Source organism: Micropterus salmoides, unplaced genomic scaffold, assembly GCF_014851395.1.
Source record: "Micropterus salmoides isolate LMB-PRFRI ecotype aquatic unplaced genomic scaffold, ASM1485139v1 Ms_hic_scaffold_2680, whole genome shotgun sequence".
In the NCBI taxonomy this organism is placed as follows: Eukaryota; Metazoa; Chordata; class Actinopteri; order Centrarchiformes; family Centrarchidae; genus Micropterus; species Micropterus salmoides.
Genome location: NW_024041907.1, coordinates 1 through 9,719, shown reverse-complemented (window position 1 = coordinate 9,719; position 9,719 = coordinate 1). Strand labels below are relative to the sequence as shown.

The following is a 9,719-nucleotide window of genomic DNA, read 5'->3' as shown; positions in this document are numbered from 1 at the left end:
TTTCAGTGTCTTTAACTTAAGAGAAATTTGCAACCCAACAAAACCACAAACAAATAAGCAGGACTGGAAGAAAAGGTGCAGAAAGAATGAGAAAATGAAACTGAGGATGAGCGGTTCTGACTAAATGAATGATATTCAAGCTATAAATGCTGTATTTTTAGAATTGTGATTATGGTGTTGTCATTATATGCACATAAGCCCTGAGTTTAAATCCCTTACAAACCTGCCTGAGCAGTTGAGCTCTATTCAAACCATGGAGAGTTAATGAACCGTATTCAGAGACTGCAGGAAATGTGGTTCAGACCTTCTTGTTCCCCTCAGGATGAACAGGAACTTTGGTGATCCTTTAACTTTAAACATCAAACCAGCCAAACGTCAGCATTGTAAATTTCACTCACTAGAACTACAACAGAAATACTCGATGTTTGAGAAGAAATCTTTTTATTTTAATAAACATTATGAATGTTTCCAGAGTGAAACAAAAAGATATGGACGCTGCATTCATCCCATAATCTCAGCCCACACTCACATCATGTTTGGATTAGATAAAAATCCAACTTCAAACTGTTCCAAAGTTCACAAAAGTCCATTCTGTCCGCGGCCCATAAAGCTTCAGCGGCCCGTTTCATCCACAGTCCATGCAGTTTATATTTGTCTCGCCATCCCGTCCTCCTGCAGACGGTCTCTGCACAGTTACAACATATTCACACGTTCACGTGGACTGCGGCTGCAGCTATGACCGGCCTGCTTTGCCTTTTCTGTTCCTCCCTCCGGTGTATCGGAAACTCTTCAGCGGGTTCTTCCCCTGGATGTTCTTCTACAAGACAAAGTCAATTATTGTGGTTAACTTCTAATTTGTCTCAATATGCAGTTTGAATGTTATTCTTGGTGAAACACAGACAGGGACAACGGTTATAAAAAGTACACTTGACAGAGAGACGTGAGTTTGACCACTGATAATTAGATACAGGACTGCAAGAGACAATATATCCATTACCGATTAATCTACGGATTATTGTCTTCTTCTGTAAAAAGTCAGAAAATAGTTCCCAGAGCCCACGGTGACGTCTTCAAACGTCTGACAACTACAAAATATTTACATTATACAACTGACAGAGATGAACTCGTTTAACCAATTTATTATTTCAGCTGTACTCAGATATTAACATCAAAATATAAAAATGTATCTCTGAAACGTGGAAATAATATAAAAATATAGTCACAAGCTTCTCCAAGCAAGGTAAGAGATTTCCATTATATTCTAACTAGTGTTACTTTCGTCAGACGAAACTAAACGAAATATATTCATCAACAACCTTTTGTTCCTGACGAAAACGAGACGCCCACAATGTCCTTCAACACTGACTGTGACTTTATTAACATGCAATACTGTTGACAAAAAAACAACGAGACTAAAATGTAATTCATAAAATAAAAACATTACTAAAATCTCGCTTTCTTTTTGTCAGGAGACAAAATATTACAGGCCAATTTTTCTCACTCACTTTTCCCTCGCCTGGTGCACGAGGAAAACGTTACTGTGGAGGATGGAAACTCTGCTGATGAACACAACATGCTAAGGAGAAAGAGGCGCTTGGATATTTGGTCCCGTTTCAAATTAAGAGAGGCGGACAAAAAACACAGAGTGCCTAATTATATCGGACTGCGAGCAAAGTGGTTATAAGATTTTTGGAAAAAAGATTAAGAACTTGAAGCGGCATATCAAAGCTGACCACCGGGAATTGAGCTAAGTTAAAGTCTCCTTTGCAATAAAAAAAGAGAAAATAACATTTGAATTTTACAAAACATTTTATCTATATGTGAGATGAGTGAGATAAAGAATAAAATGATAAATATCTACAGGTGAAACTCAAAAAATTTGCATATCGTGCAAAAGTTCATTTATTTCAGTAATTCAACTTAAAAGGTGAAACTAATATATTATATAGACTCATTACATGCAAAGTGAGATATTTCAAGCCTTTATTTGATATAATTTTGATGATTACAGTTTATGAAAACCCCAAATTCTAAATCTCAGAAAATTATTATATTGTGAAAAGGTTCAGTATTGTGGCCTCAAAGTGTCACAATCTAATCAGCTAATTAATCCAAAACACCTGCAAATGGTTCCTGAGCCTTTAACTGGTCTCTCAGTCTGGTTCAGTGGAAGAAGACTGCTGTGCAGAAAACCATCATTGACACCCTCCACAAGGAGGGAAAGCCTCAAAAGGTAACTGCAAAAGATGTTGGATGTTCTCAAAGTGCTGTATCAAGGCACATTAATAGAAAGTTAAGTGGAAGAAAAAGGTGAACAAGCAGCAGGGATGACCGGAGCCTGGAGAGGAAAAGGCCTTTCAAATGTGCAGGGGAGCTTCACAAGGACTGAGGCTGGAGTTACTGCATGAAGAGCCGCCACACACAGACGGGTCCTGGACACGGGCTTCTAATGTCGTGTTCCTCTCGTCAACAAACAACGTCAGAAGAAAAAAAGAACTGGTCTGTTTCTCAGTGGTCCAAAGTCCTCTTTTCTTATGAGAGCAAACTTTGCATCTCATTTGGAAACCAAGGTCCCAGAGTCTGGAGGAAGAACGGAGAGGCACACAATCCAAGTCCAGTGTGAAGTTTCCACAGTCTGTGTTGGTTTGGGAGCCACGTTCTGCTGGTGTTGGTCCACTGTGCTTTATTAAGTCCAGAGTCAGCGCAGCCGTCTACAGGACATTTTAGAGCACTTTATGCTTCCTTCAGCAGACGAGCTTTATGGAGATGCTGACTTCATTTTCCAGCAGGACTTGGCACCTGCATGCACTGCCAAAAGTACCAAAACCTGGTTCAGTGACCATGGGATTACTGTGCTTGACTGGCCAGCAAACTGGCCTGACCTGAACCCCAGAGAGAATCTATGAGGCATCGCCAAGAGAAAGATGAAAGACATGAGACTGAACAATGCAGAAGAGCTGAAGGTCGCTATTGAAGCATCCTGGTCTTCCATAACCCTCAGCAGTGCCACAGGCTGATAGCATCCATGCCACGACGCACTGAGGCAGTAATTCATGCAAAAGGGGCCCAAACCAAGTACTGAGTACATCTGCATGATTATACTTTTCAGAGGGCTGACATTTCTGTATTTAAAATCCTTTTTTTTTTTTTTTTTTTATTGATTTAATGTAATATACTAATTTTCTGAGATTTTGAATTTGGGGTTTTGTAAATGCTCCGTACTTGTATAGCGCCTTTCTAGTCTTTTCAACCACTCAAAGCGCTTTTACATCTGCATTCAGCAGTCACACACATTCATACACTGGCGGAACAGCCGCCAGGGGCAATTCGGGGTTCAGTATCTTGCCCAAGGACACTTCGACATGTAACCAGGGGGAGCCGGGGATTGAACCGCCGACATTCCAATTAACGGCCAACCCGCTCTACCTCCTGAGCCACAGCTTGTTCGAGCTCCTTATAATAAAAAACTAATCACTGTTTACTTTCTTCAAGACCTGCGGGCTCGTCACGCTGCTCTATAGCTGCTCGTCAGAGGGACGTACAGTTTCATTTGATCGTCTCACCTTGAAGCTGCTCTTGACGACTCCTTCCGGCTTGGCTTTTTCCTTCCTCTTCCTCCTCCTGCTGCTTAACAGCGGATTCACGGCGCCCCTCAGGGTCTCAGGAACTGAAGGAAGTCGGAGAAAAAACGATGAGTTAGCAACAACGGACATCTCTGTGAGCGTGACCTAATGTTTACTGTGTGCGCGTCTTACTGAGGTACTCGGGCACGTTCCTCAGGTGGGGCTTGACGACAGCAGGATGCAGGTCTTTGTCGTGTCTGAGCAGCTGCAGATCTCTGGGGTTATCGTCAAAATATGTCTGAGAGACAGCAGAAACATCCGATCAGAAAACGCCCTCACGGGTCCACCTGCACTAATCTCTCCGCAGAGCAGTGGCCGTCACTCACCTTCAGTTTTTCTGAATTGAGCAGCTCCTGTTTGATCTCTTTCAGCCGGGCCTCCCTGACCGCCTGCTTGGTCACTGAACGCATCGCATCCTGCAGACACACACGATAAAACTTTTACAGCACTTAGCAAACCTGAAGGTGACAGTCTGAACTGAAGCCAGCGTATCATGTGTTCTTAGCTGTTCTTATGGACACTAGGCAAAAGTAAACCGGACAGAGAAGACAGTTGATCCTGCTTTGTCACTTCACAAACATGACGAGGATACTCACCCTGCACCTGTACCTGAAGCCTTCAATCTCTTCCATCTTAAACTCATAAGGTTTCAGAACAGATTCAGCGTGATCTGAAACAAAGGAAACACGCCTTTCAGACACGTTAATGTTCCACTCAACAGTCACAGGATTAGACGCCAAGATTAATCAGGCCGATACATTAAAACACTGGTTGTTTGAGGACTTCCTTGCTCATTATCAGCTATTACAGGTCAAAAGCGACCTCCCTTCTCCCCTCACACAGATTATAATTTATCCTTTAGAGATTCAACCATCTTCCTCTTGGATCTGCAGTATTCTGACACACCAGGAAGAATAAAGTTCATCGTAAAAAGTGTTATCTACTTAAACTATGACAGTGTTATAATCCATCCATCGTCAACCGCTAATCCTGCGTACAGGGTCGCGGGGGCTGCAGCCAATCGCAGCTGACCATGACATTATAATATATATTTCAATTCAAAAATGCTATATTGATGAAATGCATTTGAAAGCCTTTTTTTTTTTTTTTTTTTTACATTTCCTATTAAATACACTGCAAAAACTAAAATCTAAGTAAGATGAATTATCTTAATTGAAGGCAAAATTTGCTTGTTTTTTGTCTGATAAGATGTTTCTTCTTACCAGGCGGCTTTTATGTTAGAGAATTTCACTCATTTCAAAATTTTTTTGTCCTTAAGTAGCAAGGGAAATATTGTTGTTCTGTTGGCAGATAATTTTGCTTATTTTAAGTAATATTTCCCCCATTTTATTGCTTTTTTTCCCCCCTTCGTTTTTGAGAGCTCAGTTTTTGCAGTGTAAGAGCAGGAAAGAAGTGAGCGTCACACAGGAGGGAGGGAAACATTCAGCAGCATTAAAACCAGGTCAGCTGCAACGGCTCATTTTAAGGAGAAAGAGGGATAATTAGTTTACAAAGCTTTATGTTAGCAACATGTTGCTGTCCTGTAGCTGCAGAGTGAAAGTGTTCCAGTCGTCACTGACCTGCTGGTGACGCCCTTTCCCACTTTTTCATGGACTAAACACTAATAAAAAGACTAAAATGACGTCCTCGTTACCTCCTGCGAGGGCCTCCTCCACCTCCGACAGCAAACCCAGCTCAGTGTGAGAGATGAAGGACAGAGCCGTGCCGGGGTTGTCTGCTCGCGCCGTTCTGACGACAGGACAACAAACCAAATGATCAGGAAGCGCTCAGACAGAGGGCCAATCGGCATTCGCAAATAAACGACGGGGAGCTTCTTACCTTCCAACTCGATGAATGTATGATTCTACAGACGCGGGGAAATCAAAGTTGATGACATTGGCAACGTTTTGGAAGTCCACACCTCTGGAGACGCCGTACTCCTTGTCCTTAGTCCTTTAAAAACATCGTTCGGCAGTTATTGTCAACGTGTCACCAAAGGTCTGCAGAAACGTCTGGCTGTGTGAGGACTCAAATCAATGCTTCAGAATGTGGTGTCCGAGGTTTGGCAGAAGATTTGCATTATCCAAAGTGTGAGGGAAAGAGATTAAAGAGCCAAAGCCTCAGCACCACGTTCAAAAGCTCACTGTAAACGTCTCACAGAAAGAAAAGTGCCCCTGCTAATCTAAATAAACACCTCACCTCCTGTTTGCGTCATGTTACTAAATCACTGACGCAGAGTGGTGTGTTCGCCGTTTCCGCTACAATTTGGTTTCTTTTCCCCACCACAGCGTTCCTTGTGGCTTGTGTGAATCACATTTTCTGTGTGTGCTCAAGCTGTACATGACGGCCCCCTGAGACAACCTGATATTTTGGTTTGCACGTTTTCCTGCTTCAGCCCTGTTTAGCTGTCAGAGTCTGAAGCTGCAGAGCACGTGGCTGCTGTGATTCGCTGCGATCAGCGTAAAGCCAGCATTGCCAAGAAAATCTGATGCAACTCACTTTCCTCCTTTCTCGCGGTCTTTTCTTCTTCCCTTTGCCTGCAGTCGTCTGCGGAGCAGCAGTGGGGTCGGCCAGGCTGGTTTCGTCTGTGGCGATGATGTAGTCGTAAAACCCCTGATTAAACTGAGTGATGATGTGACTCCTGCAGACAGCCGTGTGGCGGGAAACAACAGAACAGGGAATTAATTTGTTGTACTCTACTATAATCTACTGTAGTTTCATTTAACTGAAAGGCGACTTCAGCTTATATTATGTTACTGTGTGAAGGCCAATTTCTACTTTTGGGTCAACTTAAACTTAAAATAAGGCATGCTCATTGATCTCAGCTCACAGTACGCTCACGCAGGTAGAATGTGTCCGACTTGACGCCATTTTTATTCCCCGCCTGCAGCTCATGTTAGACTATCAAGTCATCTCAAACGCACCTACTGTTTGTAGCAGCCTACACCAACAAAGAAGAAATGCAAACACAGTGGAACATAGAAACCCCACAGCCCACTAGTGTTGTGGAGGTGTAGCTGCAGAGCGACGCAGACACCAACTCAGAAGCATAAACGCTCACAACGGCGGCTACAGCGAAGACTTGGTGCATAAGTATAAACTGGCCTTGACTGAATGCATTTACATAACCTGTGCTGGACGTGATGAGGACAAATAAGAGACCAAAAAACTAAAATAAATCATCTACTATTTAGTGAAACTGCAGACTTGAAGCTGCTTCTCTTTGTGAGTCTTCACCATAGAAACAAGTACATGCACAGAGGAAAGGCCTGGAAATGTAAAAGCAGCTCACCATCAGCTGTTAGACGACCTAGTGGAAGAAAGGAGTTTCCTCTGTAAAAAGACTCTCACCTGGACTGGACGGGCAGCTCCGAGTTCAGCACGCAGGCAGGAATCCCAAACTGTTCCAGGAACAGTTTGAGTCTGTAGCATCGCTCCACCGCTCCCACGAACACCAGCGTCTTGCCCTGAACCAGCCGCAGCCTCAGCAGCGTGTAGATGAGCAGGAACTTGTCCTCCTCCTCGCATTTAATGCTGTACTGCTGCAGCTGGCTGCTGTCGGGGAGCTGAGAGCCCTGGAGCTTCAGGATCACCTGGGAGGGCACAGATCCACGTATGAAGACCAAACCCTACACCGTGCAGCTGTTTCTTCTGAAGCAGAGACTTTGTAACACACAGACAACCTTTCTGAGACTGAATTTGAGAGTGGCATTACAGGGTTGTGTAGCAGCAGCTCCTTTAAGGCCTGAACATCCTCAGTGAGAGTCGCAGACATCAGGAACGACTGGTAGATCTTCGGCAGGTGACTGAAACACAACAGGACAGGTACTTTTGAAGAGAAAAGACAGGCGTTTACAATACGTGGAAAACCTGAATCTATCTCCTAACAAGTCCTGTGTGTGATGTCTCTTCTCCCTCTGAGTCTTAGAGCTTCATTGTTATTCTGACTCAGTCCCAGATAAACCAAATACTCCACGAAAATAGTCCCCAACAAATGCACTATTTCCTCCTGTTTGTCTAATAGAAACTACAGCGAGCAGCTGTTTGAGGAACAGACAGGATTTTGAGAAGATCTGCCGACGTGCGGCTCACCTGCTGCACTAAAACCTGCTCTCACAGGTTTGTGAATGTGAAAATTTGAGGGGGGAGTTACAATCACAACCACGGCCCAACTCTAATCTCACAGAAAAATGCAGCGGAATTAGTGTGGTTCCAACTTCTGCAGCTGGAGAAAAGCAAGTGCGGCCGTCTTGCTCCCGTAAGGTTTCATGTCACCTGACGTGGTGACGTTTTGCAGCGCGGGCAAAAGTTACTTACGTCAGCGCTGCGCAGCATGAAGTGAAACGCGCCTATAGACACAGGACAAACACAGATACAAGACCAAAATACATAAAATACTAAAATGTTACGGACTCTGGTTGTGCAGCAAGAACAAGGCACTCTGGCATTTCTGAACATATAAATAAATAACTAGGCCTATGATTCGACAGCCATATGTTAAAAAGAAACTAACCCAGATACTAAACCTGGGGGTCAGGAGCAGAGATCGATCTGAGGGGAACGACTTTTCACTCATCGTTTGCATTTTCTAATGAAATATTTCTCCCCTTCAGGCTTTTGAAGATCCTTCAAACAGAAAGTTTTCTCATATCCACGTGGTCGACACAGTAAACACACGTCTGTCCCTGCTCGCCTGTTCTCACCACAACAAGTTCTTCAGGTCCGCCTCGAAGCCAAAGGAGAAGAGCAGGTCGGCCTCATCTACGACCAGCGTCTCCAGGGACGAATGCAGGACCAGGTTCTGGGCGTTGAGGTGGGCGAGCGCACGGGACGGCGTCCCCACGACCACGTCAGGCTTCTCCATTAAGATGGGCCTGTTCCAAACACAACAGAAAACCACACAGTGATCACGGCGCTCCAGGAGATCTGGTTTTTAGTTCGTTGTATATGAAATGTGGACGAGCGTCCCCGAGCGGACCGACCTCTGCGCAGACAGGTCCGCTTTCCCGGAGATGTCGGCCACCCGGACGTCCCTGGAGCAGTACGCCGTCAACTGTCTGATCATGGTCTGAACCTGCTGACCCAGCTCCTTGGTTGGTACCAGGATCAGAGCTCTCACGTCCTGCTCACGAACGCTCTGAAGGTAACGACAAAAAGGAAGACGTGGGTCACATGACATGTAACGAGATAACTTCTGACATATAAATAAAAATAAATAAATGGAATTGTTTTCACTTGTGTGAGGTCAATTAATAATGTGAATCCTATTCGTGTCGGTGTGGTGAGCTCTGGCCGAAGCGAAACTGAATATAATGAAAAAATTGCCGACTACAGAACAAGTACATTCACATTTATTCCACTTATTTTGCCTTTTTTTCCCACCATTGCATGAATTAAATAATCATAATGTGCTTTTTTCTTGTGGAGAGACTATAGTCGGGGGGGGGTCCGGGGCCCCAGAGGGTCCGCTGAAGTAAATTACATGTGTCCATTTACTTTTAATGGCCACATGTAATATGTTTTATACTTTCTGTGAATATACCAATTAATCTTATTTCCATCCTGTATAGACGCCTTATTTTGAAAACCGGACGTTGTCACATGTTGTATGTGGTTCTTCACAGCCTCTCTTCAGGCAGGACTCTCATACTGCAGCACTTGTCTTTGTAAAGAGACAAACTGACAGGATAAAGTCTCTAACCTGCCCGTCAGCTCGCTCTGGGCCGCTTCAGTAGATTTACCGTAAAGGCTTTAATACGTGTGCACTCCAGATTTAGGTGCGGCTAGCTTAATCGCCTTCTCACAGAGGAGTGACAGAAAGACTCAAAGCGGGTCAGACTGTTGCCTTTTCTAAGAAGTCAGCCGCAGATGGAGTGGATGTGCTCGGAGACAGTTAAGCAGAACAGCGTCTGCAAACGGCCATTTTTGCGTCTTTCTCTGACACTTTAAAATGCTTCCACACTGCCGACATGTAGGGCTGCACAATAAAACAATAACAATAATTATCGCAATATTTTTTTCCAATAACAATATAAAAAAAATGTTCAATGTTTGATTTTATTCACTTGAATCATACATAAATTAGGACTTGTTTTT

At 43.9% G+C, this 9,719-nt stretch overlaps 1 protein-coding gene across 1 annotated transcript; it reads right to left on the bottom strand.

Annotated features, from left to right (window-relative positions):
* Positions 1-424: 424 nt before the first annotated feature.
* LOC119919354 (probable ATP-dependent RNA helicase DDX56) lies at positions 425-8,802 on the bottom strand. Its single transcript, XM_038739757.1, has 12 exons — positions 8,606-8,802; positions 8,327-8,497; positions 7,339-7,429; positions 6,975-7,216; positions 6,123-6,264; positions 5,463-5,569; positions 5,278-5,372; positions 4,220-4,293; positions 3,950-4,039; positions 3,756-3,861; positions 3,564-3,667; positions 425-817 (listed from the first exon to the last, which is right to left on the bottom strand). The coding sequence occupies exons 1-12, from the start codon at positions 8,800-8,802 to the stop codon at positions 734-736; spliced, it is 1,503 nt and encodes a 500-aa protein (XP_038595685.1). The 3' UTR covers positions 425-733.
* Positions 8,803-9,719: the final 917 nt, after the last annotated feature.

Bases quoted from the DNA above. Each gene is read 5' to 3' on its own strand.
- LOC119919354 (XM_038739757.1), bottom strand. From the start codon at position 8,802: ATGTCATGTGACCCACGTCTTCCTTTTTGTCGTTACCTTCAGAGCGTT. The intron at 7,430-8,326 runs GTGAGAACAGGC...GTTGTGTTTCAG, and splicing joins GACCTGAAGAACTTGTTGTG to TCACCTGCCGAAGATCTACC. The intron at 5,570-6,122 runs GTGAGTTGCATC...TAAAGGACTAAG, and splicing joins GACCGCGAGAAAGGAGGAAA to GACAAGGAGTACGGCGTCTC.